The sequence below is a fragment of the Protopterus annectens genome, chromosome 3.part0 (assembly GCF_019279795.1).
Source record: "Protopterus annectens isolate FY-2018-M chromosome 3.part0, PAN1.0, whole genome shotgun sequence".
In the NCBI taxonomy this organism is placed as follows: domain Eukaryota; kingdom Metazoa; phylum Chordata; order Ceratodontiformes; family Protopteridae; genus Protopterus; species Protopterus annectens.
The window spans coordinates 1,953,823,057-1,953,842,045 of NC_056731.1; the positions used below are offsets into that span (position 1 = coordinate 1,953,823,057).

At 38.1% G+C, this 18,989-nt stretch overlaps 1 protein-coding gene across 1 annotated transcript in view; it reads right to left on the reverse strand.

Moving 5' to 3' along the window:
• The window catches only part of KIF9 (kinesin family member 9), a 1,986,094-nt gene that overhangs the window by 1,261,837 nt on the left and 705,268 nt on the right, over positions 1-18,989 (reverse strand). Inside the window, exon 4 of the mRNA XM_044066028.1 lies at positions 16,838-17,062. Coding sequence (XP_043921963.1) covers positions 16,838-17,062 — 225 coding nt within the window. The remainder of the gene's footprint in view (positions 1-16,837; positions 17,063-18,989) is intronic.

The window sequence follows — 18,989 nt, forward strand, 5'->3', positions numbered from 1 at the left end:
AGGCTCGTATTGAGAGGGAGTGATCGTGCTAAAAGGTGAAGGGTAGATTAGCTGTAGTTAAGATTTTAATTAGTTGGTTTTGAGAAGGAGTATATGGTTGTTTTGTGTTTGAGTGTGATTGGGAGAGAGGTGGAGTGGGCGGAGTTAGTGTTAGTATAAATATAACTGAATAAATAGGGGGTGGGTCGGAATGGGGGTAGGGTAGAGTAGGGGAGCAGGGTGAGCCCGAGCATAGACAGGGTGAACGGAGTGGGGCTGAGCCTGAACCAAAAATGTGGGAACACAAACAACCAGCAAACTGTAAGTAGTGGCTAAGTAGTCAAGGGCTAAATATAAGTAAGGAAAAGGCAATATGTGTTCTGTAATACAGTTTTTAAAAGGAAGGGGTGTCAGGTAGAAACTCTATTAAAGAGATAAATGGGCTACAGTAATATGTGGGACTAGCTACTACTAGGGACAAGGAAGAAAACCTATGTACAGATAGCAGTGGATAATATAAATGGCCTGGAAGAGCAGTTAAGTGGAGAAAACACAGCAAGGGTGGGAGTACAACAAGACATCGTCATGGTGATATGTGAGCAGCCTTACATAAACAATAGTAGTTCAGAAGTACAATTAGGAGGCTAAAATACTTTAGAATGCTATACTTTTACTGAAGCACAGATTCTGTGCTGTGAGGAGAATTGGAGCTTCAGCTGTACTGTGGTAGCTTCTGTTTGATTCAGCTAGACCGTTTGGGGAGAATATCCTAGGAAAACTAAAAAAGGGGTGAAAGAAGAAGAGGTTGTGTGAGACCACCTGTGAAATAGGATAATTAGAGTTGTTGTAAGGTATAGTATGAGTGAAGTGGCTAGGTGCCTGAGTGTAGGAGCAGAGTTCTAATACCAGGAGTCAGTAAGAGAGCCTTCTACTGCTAGAAGATAAAGGAGGGCTTATGGTTACAAAGGAAGGTTGGAAGTATAGAGGTTACAGTGAGGTGATTAGAAAGTGAGTAGGAAACAGTTAACAATTTTGTAATAGAACAGCAGTGAGAATAAGGCATTCAATAAAATCAGTTTTAGATATTCAGTAGTGCAGCAGTGAAAAATACTGCATTCAGTACATACATTTACCAGCAAAGAGCAGAGCAGCAATACAAGAAGTATTCAAATAAGAAAACTCTTACAAATGTGCAGTAGAGCAGCAGAGCAAATAAAGGATTCAAAATGCAATGCAGTATACATATTACTCTACATTATAAATTGGCGGATGGATTCATATATAAAATAAAATTAAAAGAAAAAAAAAAAAAAATATATATATATATATATATATATATATATATATATATATATATATATATTTAACATCTATTTAACAGGAAAGTCTGACTTACAACAAAACTAATTTTCAGAGGAGGCCCAGGGAAAAATGCTCCAGATGCATGTCTTTGTAATGTGGGAAGAAGCCGGAGCACCCGGAGGAAACCCACACGAATGCAGGGAGGATATGCAGACTCCGCAAAGAGGGCACCCCCACCAAGAATCGAACTGGAGAACCTCTTGCTTTGATTCAACAACACAACTGCTGCACCACTGCACCATCCAATATATATGTATATGGGCCTACTCACTTTAGTTGGGGTCCCCATAGATTAGTCTCTGGAGCGTCACCCACAAAAGGCTGACAAACCAAATGTTGACAAGTTCCAGCTCATGTGCTGAGAAAGAACCTCGGCAAATGTAATTTCAAACAAAAAATAAATAATATTGTTTTATATTCATTACATCATCAGCAAGCTCCCCTGCACCCCTTATGTGGAGGGCTGTGCCCCCACACCCCATTGCTAAGTATATATACTAACTCCAAAACAGTACAATCTCTGGGGAAAGGGAATATTCCTCTACAAGGGGATCGTCAGTCTCACACATCTGTTAACCATCTGCATATATCAAACAAATACGTTAAACAAATTTAGATCAAATGCATGGCACCCATATATCTATGTCTCTATATCTATCTCTCTCTCTCTCTATGTATATATATATATATATATATATGTATTTGATATACCAACTAATAAGTATACTGTTTTGCACTTGATTGTACTGTACTGCATTTATATATCTGTCCTCTGTATTCTGTGTGCATTGTTTATTTCTCAGGGTAGTTCAGTAGCTAGTATCAGGTGGGGGTTGTTTTGCTTTCCTTAGACTCAGCCCACCTAAGATCTTAGACATTGGTGAAAACCTCTATTGTTATCTGATTGCCCAATGCTTATTTTCTCAGTTGTACTTGTAATACAAAGACTTACATCTGTGAATCTGTGCAGAGCTAACTACCTGGCTGTGTTGGATTCTATAACCATCTGATATACCAACTGATACGTATACTTTTTTGCACTTGATTGTACTGTAATGCATTTATATATTTGTCCTCTGTATTCTGTGTGGATTGTTTGTTTTTCCCTCCCTGCTCCCCAGGTGGTCTTGTATTCTTAAAGTTTGTGGCTTTGGAATTGCCCGCCCCTGCTGTAAAATTGATTTTGGTCATTCCTCCATTTCCCATCTCATTTGTTCACTCAACTGAGTACAGTGAAATCATTTGGGAAGGACTACTCCCTTGCTTCTTTGATTTTGGATACTCTTCCCTGTCCCATCTCATCATCTCAGTCTGCTGAGTACAGAGAGACCATTTGGGAAGGCCAATTCCCTTGCCTTCTTAATCTTGAACTATCTTCTGTTTCCTTCCTCTCCACTCAAAGAAAAAAAATACACTTTATTCAGCTGCTTTTATTGTAATTGTGTTCTTCCTACTTTATCACCTTATTTTTGATATGTGCTCTTAAGTATTCAAGTGCTTTTATTCTGCTGCATTTATTACTGTTTGTTAGTAGCCTGATTAAATGCATCTGTTATTCTAAGCATCTTAGTTTTGGTTTTAGCACTTGTGCTTCAGGCCAGTTACTTTACATTTAAGGTTTTTGTGGTCTACACTCTTGTGGACGAACCCTTATCAAAATCCTCTCTCAATAAGTCCTCCCAAGTATTCGGAACGCTATGTCTGGACAATTCCCATCAGTTTCTCCTGCCAGCCTGGTCGACATGGGCATATAGAGATAGTGTAGCAACTGCCTCATGTTTACTGACAGCCCTCTTCTCCTAGCACATAATTCTAATACTTGCAAGAAATGCATCTACATCAGTAACCTGCTTGCGCCACAGTCAGTACTCCTGACAAAAGGAGATTGCCAGCACAAACACACATCCCATAGCCAAGCACAACACATACCCCTCTTTGCAGAGGTCCTCAATAAAAACTTACCTAAACAGCAGAGACCTCTAAAACACACTGGCAGTACTCCAGGTGCAAATGATAGTTGGCAAGACACCCATCCAAGTTATATCCCGCTATAAACCCCCCTCCATTTCTCAGGACACCCACTCCTCTTACCTGGATCTACTTGACTCCATCAAGGTAAGCCCTAACACCCTGATCCTTGGTGACTTCAACTACCTCACCATAGACTGGGTGAACTATTCCTGCACTAATGCACTCACTCAACAATTCCTTGACATTGTCAACTGTAACACACGAGACCAGCTCATCTCATCCCCCACAAGGGAAGATAATATTCTGGACTTGGTTCTCACCAACATGGGCAACCACTGCACCACTGCCATAGTATGTTCTTCGCTGGTGATATAAGATCATTGAACTGTCTCATTTGAAGTTTCCATCCCCCATCCCCCCAACTGTAATCAAGCTAAAAAAAGTCTCAAAAGCTGACTAAAACTCGTAAGGGAGGGTATCTGTAGCTTCCCACTACTGCCCCCCCCCCGAGAATGCAGATGACTATGCTGAACAGTACACCAATGCAGTATACAAGCACCTGTACAACTGCATGGACTCATCCATACCCAACAGAACTAAAACCTGCTCCTCAAGGAAACACAAACCTGTTTGGTGGACATCCTCTATCAACAGGCTTTACAACAAAAGGAAGAAACTGCCGTCCAAGGGTAAAAAGAAACAAATTCCAAACTGGAAAAACTTCCTCCTTAGCCTCAACAAGCAAATTAGATCACTAGTGAAAATCTCCAAAGCCAATTATGAATTGAAACTAGCCTCCAAAACAAAGGGAAACCAGAAAAGGCTTATTTGGTTACATAAGGAACCTCCACGGAAAAGCCTAGGTTTGTTTGGAATTAGTATTTAACAGTATCACTTCTTACACTGATCCTGATGGCTTAGCTAACCTGCTAGCAGACAGGTTCAATGCAAACTTCACCCCCCTGTCCCTCCACAAAGGCCCTTTGGAGAGCCTCAATACTTATCCTGCACCTCACATCTCTGTCGATCAAGTGTTAAAGGCCCTATCAAAGGCAAAGAAGAGAGCTATCATGGGACTTGATAGTTTCCCAGGCTATATTCTGCACCATCTCTAGCAAGAACTGGTTTCGCCATTGAGCACCCTATTCAACCAAAGCATTAGTACAGGCTATATTCCAGCAGAGTGGAGAACTGCCATTGTCATCCCCTTGCACAAAGGTGGTGCCACTACTGACCATGGAAACTATCACCCTATTAGCTTGACAAGTCTGATCTGTAAAGCCATGGAGTGTATTATTATGGATCTCATAAACAAGGACACAGGCAATCTCCAAGCAACTGACCCCACCCAGTTAGGATTCATCAAGGGAAGATCTTGCCTCTTGAACCTGGTTGACTCCTTTGAGACTGTAACCAAGTCCCTGGAGGAGAGAAATTCAGTACATACAGCTTACCTTGACTTAGCCAAGGCCTTTGACACAATCCCCCACTCGGGCATCATCAAAAAGCTAACACAACTTGGCATAAATCCCTATCTCATCAAGTGGGTGACCAACTGGCTCACTGACAGGACCCTCAAGGTCAAAATAGGCACTTCCATCTCTGATAACAGACCTGTCACTAGCGGAGTCCCCCAGGATCTATCCTCAGACACCTACTGTTTGGCATCTACTGCTCAGAGGTCCAGGCAAAGACAAAAGGCCTGTGGCTGACCAAGTTTGTGGACAACTGTAAGTTGGGTGCTGTCATTAACCAAATGATGTTAACATATTGCAAGAGGGTCTCACAGCAACTAATGACTGGTGCCAAAGTCATGGCCTCAGGCTAAATGCAAAAAAAAATGTATCATCATATCATTTGGCAGAAACATGGCCCCCACTGATTACCACATCAACGGCAACCCCCTAAACACACAACCTGTGGTGAGAGACCTGGGTACTCAGGTTAATAAAATCTCACATCCAATCATCATGTAGCGGCAGTGGTCAGAAAAGCCTTTTACTTGGTTCATCTCATAAGTAAAGGGATTGCATCCAGAAAAAAGGAGGTTATTACTTCTCTATACTCCTCCCTCATTAGACCAATAATTGAGAATAGCACCACGTTTGGTATGTACTTCTCCAAACATCTGCACCAACTGGAAAGGCCACAGAAATACCTCATAAAGAGACTCCATGGCCTCCAACACCTGTCCTATGCGGACAGGCTCAAATTATTATCACTCTACTCGGTATCATACAGATTGCTCAGAGGTGATCTGTTTCTTCCTACAAGGCAATCTTGGACCCAGACCTACTAGAGATGTTTCATATCCATAAGTCTAACTCCTTGGGCATTACCCACTCAAAAGGCCTGAAACTAAAATGCAACATCAACAAAACCTGCTGGAGAGGCAGGTTTGTCTCCCAGATGCTGCCTTGCCTCTAAAATAGACTTCCCATACATGTCAAACAGAGTACCTCGTTGATCCTCTTCAAGTGTAACCTTGATGAATGGATGGGAAACCAAAAATTTGTCCCAGGGGTTCCACCTGTGTCCCTCATTGACAGGGGTGACAAGTATATATATATATATATATATAAAATATAAAATAAAAAACTTCTTTCACTCTGGAGAAAAAAACTGAGCTGAACAGGTGCTGAGTGCTCTCGTTCTTTATTAGTGTCAAAAACTTCTTCAGAAAAAAATGTAATGAGTGAGTACATAGTGTGTGGACCACAATATAGTAAAGCAGTCAGTAAAAACTGCCAATAAATTCAGTGATTAAGTAAAATATTAAAGCAAATATTTTCTGCAACCCATGGTTAAAGCAATAAAATTGTAGTAAAACTGGTTAGTGCTAACAAACAAAGCATGACGAAATTTGGCATAAACATGTTTGTTTGTTTGTGTTTGTGTCTTTCGGCTTTTCCCGGTTAGGGGTCGCCACAGCGGAACTCCGGTCCGCTGATTGGCAGTTGATTTTTACATACCTGCTTGCCGGGCATGATGCACAACCTTCAACGAAGGTACGCCCATTCATGCATGTCTCCACGCAGAAGACGCTCTAGCTGAGAATCGAACCGGACAGCGTCTTACTGTGAGGTGACAACACTACCGCAGCACCAAGGTCAAAAAGGAAGTGGCTATTCAGAGGTTACCTGAGGCTGTGTAGTGCTTTTAATGTTTAGAGTATTATTCAAACCTGTGATTAAGTCAGCACTCAGGGAAAACTGTCATAAGTTCACACAGTATTGTTGAACTTTAATAAAAACTGTAACAGAAGGAACTGGTGGCACCATAAACTGAGTAAACAAAAAAGCTGCTGTAATTCCTTGTTAAAAATTATCGCTCAGTGTATTGTAATGTGGCTAGAAATTATCTGGCTGGTGAAAACAAAGTGGAGGCAAAAACAATGTTAGTCCAGAGGTTAAAATAAAATAAAATAAAATAAGGGAAAGGTAACCCTTACAGAGCACTGAATTAAAAAGACATTAAGAATCAGTGTGTTTACATTCATATGTTAAAGATGATGTACCTGATCTGCTGGGGAACATTACTTGTGTTAAAAGCAATAATTCTGAAAACTAAAATGGAAAAGAAACTGTTGAATGCTAAAAAGACATACTTAATCTTCTGGTGTATCGGGAACAAATCACCATAGTAAAATGCAGATTCTAAACACAACTAGAATGTTGTGATTATAAAAAAATGCTTCCTGGATCTTGTGGCTAAAGGCAAAACACACACGCACACACACACACACACACACACACACGTGTGTGTGTGTGTGTGTGTGTGTGTGTGTGTGTGTGTATGTGTATGTGTGTGTGTGTGTGTGTGTGTGTGTGTGTGTGTGTGTGTGTGTGTGTGTGTGTGTGTGTGTGTGTGTGTGTGTGTATCTATCTATATATATATATATATATATATGTGTGTGTATATTTATATATATGTGTGAGTATATATATATATATATATATATATATATATATATATATATAGTTAGATAGATATAGACATATAAAGAGATATATCTATGTGCGTTGTGGCACTGGATTGAAAGACCAAGTATGTCGGCATCTCTTTCGTCGATGCAAATGGATCGTCGACAGGTGTGAAAGACTGACAATTCCCAGGTAGGGGAATATTCCATTTCCCTGGGGACAGTGCAGTTTTGGAGTTAGTATGTAGAAGTGGCAAGGTGTGTGGTGGGTACAGTGAGGTCCCCCCCCCTGCAAAAATAATTGCACTTGGTTTGTCCTGCTCTGGGGTAATCTCCAGGGCATGCACAGAAATTATTGGCATTGTTACATCAATATTCCTGATGTTAGGGTAGCTGGTCATTTGAACATATGCCCTATACCCATATATATGTATATGCTAATGGGATCTGGACACATGCTTGACTATCATATGTCTGAATCACAAAACATCGAACACACATACATGAAAGCGCTTAACATCGACAAGCACTTCCGTGTCAGACTACAATGCGGGTAAGGGAAAATTCCCTTTTCCCCACTGTAGTGCGAAGCCCGAGGGACCAAACAAAGACAACCGTGGGTAAATCCCGCATTACCCACAACCAGGCATGGGTTATTGCTATTATACTATGACATTATTTAAGAAAAGAAGTAATTACTTTTCTTAAATAATGGCATTCTATAATGCCTCTTTGCTGCCCTTCCGCAGCTGTCTGGTATCCGCGGCAGTTCTGATGTACTGCGCATGCCTATGCAGTACATCAGAGCTGTGGCCAAAAGCAACGGAGAAAGCAAGATCTCCATTGCTTTTTACTGTTTCGCTATGTTAAATGGGTTTAACATAGCGAGACAGCTTTAAAATAAGGAATGTTGCTTATTTTAAAGCTGTCTCGCTATGTTAAACCCATTTAACATAGCGAGACAGGTTTAAAAAAAAAGCAACGGAGAAAGCAAGATCTCCGTTGCTTTTTACACACTGTGTTGCTATGTTAAAGGAGTTTAACATAGCGAGACAGCTTTAAAAAAAGCAACGGAGATCTCTGTTGCTTTTTTTAAACCTGTGTCGCTATGTTAAACTCTTTTAACATAGCGAGACAGTGTTTTAAAAGAGACTTATACTAATGGAAAAGGTCTGGGCGACCGGACCTTTTTCCATTAGTATAAGTCGATTTTCAACGTGCACGCTGGCCAATCAGCATGCACGTTTTGGAATATTAATGGGGAGTCATGGTATAATAAGTAATTTTTAATGTACTGTACACTGTCAATTATTTTTATGAGATTATAGTTACTGCCAACAACTGGAACTAGAGTGATGATGATTAACAAGTCATCAGCTATGTTAGTGAAACCCAAAGTTGAAATCTTTCCTCTTGTGGGAAAGTCTGCATTACTTTAAGTTTACATGGATAATTGTTATTTTGAAGGAAGCTATAGTATATGCTACATTCTGATATTGTGTTTTCAAGTCTGTGCTATTAAGACTGAAGTTACCCAGATGCAGATGTTTCCTTGATCCCAACTGATTATCCATGTCAGTAGCGAATGGTTAAGGTGATGGACATGAAGGTGGCTGGAGTATTTCTGTAAAGATGCAGATTCTGTCATTTATGAAAAGTTATGAATAGAAAATATGCAATGCATTCCAAATCATTGCTACAGGCACCTGGTGATGTATATATTACAAATAGCTGAAGTTATGTCCCCTCACATGTTTCATCATCCAGCAGGATTCTACCGAGGGTAGTTTGACTGTTTCAACTATTTTCCAAATGCTTTTTTATGAATACAGGTGCACATCCATCAACTCTATCCTGTCTAAGGTTGACAAACTTGAGTGCAACCTTCAGTTTGAGTCAACCTTCCAACTTCTTGCCCCTTGCCTTATTCAAGATTTCTAACTCCACTTCCTCTAACTTCAGCATATATTCCCATTTCTCCCTCCTTCTTCTATAGCTTTGTATGTTTCTGTACATTCAACCTGTTCATATGTCTGTAAAGTCTTCACCCTAAATGTCCACTCATCAATTGTTTAACTCACCCAGTATGAATATTTTTATGCTATTAAGCTGTGGTCTTTTTTACTCTGCTGTGGAAATGTTGTTATGTCCTCATTTCTTTTTTTCTAGAAATGTTAATAATTTGCAAGGTGATTGTTTCTTATAGGTTCAGAGGTAAGTTCAAGGCTACCTGCCCTTGCAGGCCATTTAAACCTAGCCAATTTCCCTTTTTTTGTGCTCAAAATAACCTATCCCATTTAGTTATAGATTGGCCTTATCTATCTCATGGTCAATAATTATATATTACCCCTAATGAGAATAACTAGGATCAGACCATAGATAATCTGAGGTTACCCATGCATGGGATTATTAACATTTAAGAGATGCCTATGTCCATTAGTAGCACAGGGGGCAGTCCTGGGGTAGATTTTCTGTTTCTCATCCATAGATTTAAGTTGTACTTGGAAATGGACAAGGGTGAACTTTGTTTTATGTGGCTGGGGAGTCTGTTCCACAGCAGTTGTATCCTCTGTAAAATATACCTGTCCCTCTAGTCCATGGCATTGGTGTTGCACAAGAGGCTTAGATCCCTACACTGAGTATTTCTGATGCATTTGACTTACTGATGTGAAGTAAATCCATCAGTAATGAGTTGGAGGATGTCTTATGTGCCAGACACAGATCCCTTCTTAGCAGTTTGTAGGATACTGAGTATAGTGAAAGGGCTTTGAATCAGTCAATGTAGGACATGTTGTTTAGGCCTTGTATCCTTTTAGTATTTTAGTATTTTCTTTCCTTGTTTTTTTAATTTCTTGAATGTTTTAATTTATCCTACCCTGATGTATATGTGCTATATGATCTCCAACATTTGTGAGCTGAGAGTATTGTCTTGGTTTACTTCGCTCCTTGCTGGAGATGTTGTAATGGTTTCTTTATTGCTTGAATCCGGATTTTTAGGGTTCTACTCCTGCTTGTTTTTGCATTGGGTTGATTTTTTCTATTTAAATTCCTTTGCCTATTATGGTTGGTTTCTCCTTGTGACATCCTACCTGTATGTCATCTATATCGTGCTATAATTCACTCCTTCATAGGTCTTGACATTGTGTTTGGGTCTCCTTTATGGAACTGGGTACCTGTTAAAATTCCAAGAACCATAACTGTGACAATCAAAGTAATGTGAGAATGGAGGAATATAGATTAAATCCTAAACCGTGTTATTTTGGAGTAATCATCTCCTGTAATGCATTCATCTCAGACTTAGTATGTTTAAGTAGCAGGAATGTGGGGACTCAATTAAAAGGTGTATCACTGAGTTTTGCAATATGCTATTTTTCAATTGCAGTTTATTTTTCAAGAGGGTAGAGCTTGTAGTACCAAGTCACTCCCTACTGACAGACAGTTGCGTCTGACATCCAGCCTTTGTGCTTCTAACCATAGTAGCTTGAGCTGTTGTAATGGGAATTCCACTCCAATGGACCTGTTTACTTCCTCTCTCAGGCCTGCAGTTTGTCTCTCTAAAGCCTCTGTTGCTGTGCTTGGGACAGACGTCTGTTTCAGCTGTAAGCTCTAAGCTGTGAAAACTAGGAATCACCCTATAGCACACCATTCAACTGTCCAGAATTTCACAGATTGTCCAGAACTTTGCTTAACATTTTTGGTCTGTCCCTTGTAAAATGCATGATTTTCTGACAAGTTTCAGTCACTAAATAATGACAAACATTTGAGTTTTAGACCTCACATCCTTCAGAAAATGCATGCAAATGCAAAAACCTGTTGTTCTAACAATTTTCTAATGTTTATAAGGACAATATTTACAGTCAGTCCCTGATTTGAGACATCTGTCTCCTCTTTATTTTTAGCTTTGTACAGAATTGCTTTCTGATCTTTTGGCTAAGATCAAGTGCAATTCTTGTGATGGGATGTTGAGAAGTATGCTTTCTAAATTGATCTATGGTCCTCCCATCTGGAAAGTAGTCCACTTAGATGAACACAAACGTTCATTACATTTTTCCTTGAAGTACTGTGTTAAATTTTCTTATCTATTGGTTTGCTTGAAGCTTGTTACAGTAAGATTTTGTCAACAGCACTTATCTGTATATGTGGACCCAAAACATATCATGTTCAGTACATTAGTAGAGAAACAGAAATGAACCCTGGGATTCTTTAACACTGTCACTAAGTGTACACTAAGCATACGCCGTTGTGAGTGAATGGACAACACAAGCATAATTCACACCTTGTTCTTCTTAATTTTAGTTTTCCTATTGATTTTCTTCCAGCCTGAAATATTGAAGGGGATTCATAAAGGTCACCACAAAGTGTAGACTACATGTACACCTAGTGTAATCTTTCTGAGTGACTAGAAAGCATAAAAATGTGGCAGGAATGTTGTTGAATACAGATTATGTACACTTACTGTAAGCATTAATGAATTAGATAATTTTTAACTCTGGATCACTGCTTTGGTGATATGCAGTATCTGGGAATTAATGAATTCACAATGAGTCTTTGCGAAACTACTGTTTATAAGAAATTGCTCACTCTAGTTATGTTTATACAGAGTTAAGGATAAAGTCAGGATTCTTTCATATTACAGATAGAAGTTCTAGGAAGGAAGGAAGGAAGGAATAAAAAAATGCTAAGGGTGCACTAACCCTCAGATGCAGGACTAAAAACAGGTATGAGATTCTGAATGGTTTTAAATGCCTGTAAATGCATTAGATGTAAACAAAACAATTACCAGTTATAATGATTTGCTGAAAAGATTACTCTGATTAGAATACAATAAACCATAAAGGTCTGCTTAATTGGATTACAATGGGTAGAACACAGTACACATACAATCAGAAAATGTTGTTATGTTTCCCAAAACTATATTTTCTTCAATCGTGTCTTAAAAAGTTTAAAATGAGTCTAAAAGATCTATGCTTCTTTGGCAGGGGAGTGTAAAGAAATCAGAATAAACGCCCCTCTACAGTCAATGGATTCTATTCCCTTTTTGCATGAGTAATCTAAACCTAATCCAAGCCAGAGCCAAAGAACTAGGGGGAAGAGCCACTAAAACAGCATACAGACCAGGAATGAAACTCCATTAAATAGCCTATTTCTCAACCTACTTCTCATCCTCTTAGAGCAAGACATCTGGACAAAGCCATAAATAAAAGTGAGACAAAGACCCAAAAATTGAGAATATTTTTAAGTTGATAGAATAACAGGTTTTGCATTAGCATGAATTTTCTAAAGGGTATGAATTCTAAAACTCAAATGTCTGTCATTATTTTCTAAATTCAGTCTTTAATAATTTGCTATTAATTTGACAGATAAACCACACTTTTATGAAAAATGGACAAAGAATGCCATTGATTAATTTCATTTTGGACAGAAACACTTCTTTTGTTTTTAGCTTTGTATATTTCTTTTTTTGTGTGCTTTTTCTAAAAAAAATATTTTAAATGCAGGAAACTTTGCTAAATTGCCTAATGGGTAAATGGATGATTGCTTTCAGACTGCTCTGACAGTGTCTCCTGTAATTTTTTTCCCAAATACGGTGACTGAATTTAAAGAGTAATTCAAATTATTAACCTTGTGGCCTGGGATCACAGACAGTTATGTCGCTGAAGAACTTCAACAGCTCTTCCTGAAATTGCTCCACTCACTGACACATCAGAAGTATGATAGTTAAATTTTGCTGCATGATCCTCTAAATTATTATAAGTCATTCAGTTCTGATAGCTTGTTCATAGTATCATCTCCTGATTTATGAAAAACAAACAGGACAAAAGAGATGGTGGAATGTTCAACCAAATAACAACAAAACCATTTCCAGCAATGGTCATCTCAGGAAGAGTATTTAGTAACACAACATGCCAGAATGATAGAATTCCAGATAATTTTTATACATTATCAGTGCTTTCATCTGACAAATCAGGGAAGGAAGCACTAATAAAGTATAATGTTATCTGATTTATATCCTGAATCTATTTACTGACTGCCCCTGAGAAGGAATTGATGTGGGCCTGATGATTTAAGACCATACGCTCTGGGTTGCAAGATGCATATATTTTCTTGCCACTCCTGTCCAAGATCTGAAAGCCCTCTATTCTGATGGCAAAGATTAGTATAAAGGAGCCCTCTTTGCAGGGCAGCTCATAATACTGGCTGCTGGACTGCAGCCCCCAAGTGGAAAATATGTATTCTAGCTATTTCATGTTTTATTCTTTTAAAAATAACACTTTAACTCTTCCATTTCATAAATGCATTTCTGGAGTGTGGAATGACAGGCATCCACATATGAATGTGGGGATTTCTGAGAACTTCCAAGTTCTACCAAAGGAAAAAGAAAAACGAAAAAAGAGGAAATTGGCTTAATCTGCTTATCAGGGTGGTTTTAGAACAACCTGGCATTACACCTGCACCAAATGAAGAATAATGACATTATATCTTATTGCATGTCTTCCTGCCATTTGGAGAATGGCAGAAATGTTGCTCAAAAAGTGCCTCAATGGACTGCTGTGTGAAATAGGGAGAAGTCAGTCCTGTTGGCTCAGGCTGCATTGAGTGTGCCTAAAAGAGAAAGAAGAAATTAGTGTATGGCTGCAGAGATACAAGCATGGAAGTGCATGAGCAAGTGCTTTTTTAAAGTATTATTTTTTTTTTTACTAGCACAACACATGTCATTGCTAACCAATATGTAGGAAGGCAAGTATGTTACTTTTTATCTTATTCAACTGTAGGAGTGCCTGTATGTGTATATATGAATGTGTGTATGTATGTGCGGGAGGCATCAAAGCTCTCAATTGTCCATGATTTCTCAGAATGTTTCTGTTTTCCCCTTGTATTTTGGTATGTTTCTTGTGAAATGAAATGAATGCGTTTTTGTTAAATCACTGAAAACTGCAGCCACTAAATAATGACAGGCATTTGAGATTCAGACTTTACAGCTTTCAGAAAAAGAATGCTAGTGCAAAATGTGTTATTATTGCAACTTTCTAAACATACAATGAAATATCTAACCATGATTTTGGATCTTTCTCCCCCATTACTTTTTAGCTTTGTCCCAGATTTTACAGTGAGGTCTACATAAATTATGACAGCAGCGAGAAGAGATGAGAAGAGAAGAGAAAAGAGAAGAGAGGAGTAGAGAAAAGAGAAGAGAAGAGAAGAGAAGATACATTCCTGTGTAGCAATAAAACCCATTTCTACAGTAAAATTATTTGACAGCAGTCAGATATCCGAGGTATACACTCACAGTCATAACAACTGGCTGTAATTGACGCTAACATTTACTTGTGTGTCTGTGTCTGTGTGTGTGTGTGTGTGTGTGTGTGTGTGTGTGTGTGTGTGTGTGTGTGTGTGTGTGTGTGTGTCTGTCTGTCTCTGTGTGCTACTTCAGCAAAAGGTGCTATAGGTTGCACTGTATGGTTCTGGTAGCAGCAAGCTGAAATACATGTGGCCATTATGTATTTATTTAATCATTCATTTAATCCCAATCAGAAATTTTAAGTGTACCCAGTGAAACAATATGCTGTAATTAGTGGGCATTTCTGTGTGTGTGTGTGTGTGTGTGTGTGTGTGTGTGTGTGTGTGTGTGTGTGTGTGTGTGTGTGTGTGCGTGCGTGTGTGTGTGTGTGTGTGTGTGTGTGTGTGTGTGTGTGTGTGTGTGTGTGTATGGGGGTTTTAAAATAAATTAGCGTTGCCAATTATTTTCATTTTGTTAGTCTAATATCTGAGGAGTACACAGTCAACAAATAGGGCTTTAATTGCTGGGTACAGGGGCTTTCTGTGGAGGAAAGTGACTGTCACTGCTGTCATTTGCTGAGTTAAACAGTAATTATTCTGGCTTTAAAGAACTAGTATGGATTTGTGTGAAGCCAGATTAAATACTTTATTGTGGCTATTTTTAACACAATTGGCTATCTGAAGTATGCATTGTCAGTGAAGTGGCTATAATTGTTATTTCTGTGTACAAAATGAGTGTACTAGGGAGGGGTTGCTGTATGTTTAAAAGTAGTAAGTTGGCAATAATTTCTTTCACTTTATATTTAAAGGTAGTAAGTTGGCAATAATTTCTTTCACTTTCTTTTTCAGTCAGACCTCAGTCAGACATCAGCACTGTACACAATAAGTTGCTGTCTATGGTTGTCCTTGCAAGATGTGTATGACAGCAACTGATGATTGGCACAGTGGTGCAAGGAGTACCATTAATATTTCATATCACATAATTCTCTGATTGAGATTTATGACTGTGACTCCTTCTCTGTGGAGCTGCATGTACTCACTGTCTTAATGCAGGAGTTTTTCTTGCTTTTTACTTTTTGTACTCTCAGGTTTCCTCCACCAAAGCCTCAGCTGTATAATATATGCCAATGGCCATTTTTTTTAATTTCATCCCAGTGTAATTAGAGGAGTACACAGAAGGTAAACTTTTTTGAGGAGGAGTATGGAGGTGCACATTATTCCCAGATGGGATTTACACATCCTTGAAAGAACTTATTTTCTCAGTTTATTGGAGACTGCTGTTTTGTCAGCTTTGATCATTAAGCTTTAGACACAACATGTTTTTCTTAAAATGAAAAATAAGACTGAACATCTTTGAGACAAATTAATTGAAATTAAAGCAGATGAAATCATGAATCTAATAATTTATGAAACATTGTGGAAAGGTGCAAGCCCCCCCCCCCATGTGGGTATAGCTTCCTCCTACAGTCCTCTTTCTTGTATGTACTCACATCATGGTCTCAGAAACGCAAGGAAATGAGAAACACTCTAAACGGATGACAGAATGGCTTGCACAACTATTATCTCACAGTATGGCTGACAACTGTAAAAACATTGTGGGATTTATAGAGCTGAAGAAATGAGATAAGGAAGCCTGTGTTCCTACATATACTACTTATTAAATGGTACAACTGTCTTCCTACACATAAAGTTCCTTAATAAATCATAGGCTTTAAAATATTTTTAATCTTCCCTTTTTGTAGCAGCCCTGAACTTTTTGGAAAGTTCACAATAATACCTCTAAGCTGTCCCTGATTTTGCAGAATGTCCCTGATTTTTGTCAGATTTTTGCCCTGTCCCTCATAAAATATTTAACTTTTTTCTTAGATTATTGAGGATTACAGTTTGTCAGGCATATGAATTTTATACTTCAAATTGTTCATAAAATGTATGCTGTTTCAAAATTTGTTTTATTAACTTTTTTAAAGTGAATTAGAATAATATTTAAACATGTCCTTGATTTTTTAACTTTGTACTGAATTCTTGATTAAGAAAATGTTGAGAGGTACGTTCACAATTCACAGACTTGTATTCAGTTCCTGAATAAATGACATGCTTGTGAAGAAATCTTTCTCAAGCAGTTGTCTAACATACCTGCCTGAGAATTGTGGCAAATTCACAGGAAAAACTGAATATCAGCGACAATATTGCAGGCTGCAGAAAATATCAGTGGATTCTGTAACAGTGTTTACCATTATGGACTGGTGCATTACAAACTTACCACATATACCATAGTTTAAAACTAGTATGCTTGCACCAAAAAGTGAATCATAGTACCTTCCTTACCTCAAAAAGTAGGTTCAAGGCTTCCTCTTCATTATTTGCCACATACATAGACAGACCCTTGATATGAACACCCTGAGCATCATCCACAATAGTCATTTGAATACCTAAGCTACTTGTGTCAGGTGTAGCAGTAAGGAGGTCAAATAGGCTCTCATTATAGATTTCAAAATAGGAAATGTAGATGCTGATGGCTTGGTCAGGCCGCTCTTCTATACCTCGGAAAATCTGCAAATAAAAGATATATTTTAACTGTAAGTAATACACAACTAAGATATCTAAGTTAAAAAAAAAACATAAAGTTGTTTACAAACACACATACTCATTTTCACAGTATCCACAAGCTTTGATGAACATCTTTGTAAAAATGTGAGATGTATCGTGTCAAGTAGTTTAATAAATAACATACAGAGACAGCAGAAGTGGTCAAACATTGTTACCCTCTGTAATTAAAATAGTTTCTCCAGAATTTCAGTGTAACACATGATATGCAAATCACTCTAGCAAGAACTTTAATATTTAAACCTATTCATTCACATATCTGACATCTTTTTAACAGAAATATATATATATATATATATCTGTAATAGAATGTAATACATTACAATAAACACAATAAACTAACATTAACACTGAACTAAATATGTAGTGCACTACTTACATGAAAATCAAACTTCTTTACATATTCAAAAATTAAGGTTCTATTAGTAAATTTACCATAATGGTAGATATTAGAATGATCACTGCTGCAGTAGCCTTAGCTATATAGGTTATATCCTGCCAAGGATACAGCGGCAAGCCAGCTTCCAAAGCTTCAGGTCACCTTCTAAGCTTCCAAACTGTCTAGCAGCTCAAGTTGGGATGAATAAAACAGGTTTGTTTGCCAAGCCCTTCAAAGCTTTGCTGCCAACAGAGAGAATGAGGTTAAAAGGACAGTGTAAGGTTGAATAAATGACTAAACACACTCTGGCATAAAAAACACCAAAGCACAAGGGGATGGAGGGCGGGAGCAGCTACTGCAGCAGTGATCATTTGAACATCTACTGATATGTTAAGTTTACTTATACAACTGTACTATGCTCATCATATTGATCACTGTTGCAGTAGCCTTAGTTATATGGGTATATTACCTTTGTTTATTACATTTGAGAGGTGGAAGGAGAAGAGTCCAAGTACCCCTGGTGAATGGTCATTGCAAAGCCTGATCTAGACCTAGAGAAATAATAAAGCTTACAGTGCTTTGTAAAAATATGTACAGAGAACCAAGAATACTTCTAGAATCAAACCCTTTCCAAAAAAATATAGAAGAAGCCAAGGCCCTGGTAGAGTGAGCCTTGACCCTGTCTGAAATAGCGTTGTTGTGGTAATTATAATAAAAGCTAATGGCCTTAGATGACCATTTGTAAATAGTCAGTTTTGGCAGAGGTTGTGCCTTCTTTTTAACTTCACAAGAAATGAACAACTGATCTGAAAATCTGAAAGATTTAGTTCTGCCAAGATCATACCATATTTTGAAGGACTCGTGGCACTGTCTAGAAATTTTGAGGGACACTTCTATTAATGAAGAATTTTTATTTGTTACAGTAGATGTTATAAATTTATTTACCTCTATACCACATGAGCAGGGATTGACACTTTTTGGGGACACCTTATTTGGTAAAGAAGGTATTCATAATGTGAAAGGACAGCTTTTCGTTGACTTGATGTAACAAGTGTTATTGAATATTTTTTTATTATTTGAAGGTGAAGTTTTCCACCAAACAACGGGTGTAGCCATGGGGGCCAAGTGTGCACCCATCTATGCAAACCTGGTGTTAGCTAAGTGGGAGGAAAACTGTGTATTTGGACATAACTTGTATGGTAAAGTGATTACATGGCTTAGATTCCTTGATGACACACTAATCTTATGGAAAGGGTCAGTAGTTGAGCTTGAAGAATGTATTAGTTATTTAAATTCTAATACGTAATTTTTTAATTTTACATATAAAGTTGGCAATGAGAGTATTTCTTTTCTTGACATTACACTAAGTTGGGACAAAAAAGACAAATAAATTCATTTCTAGAGTACACAGAATGAATACATATTCAAATTCCCTCCTACACTACAATAGTTGTCACCCTAACTATCAAAACAAGAGTGTAGCTAAGGATCAAG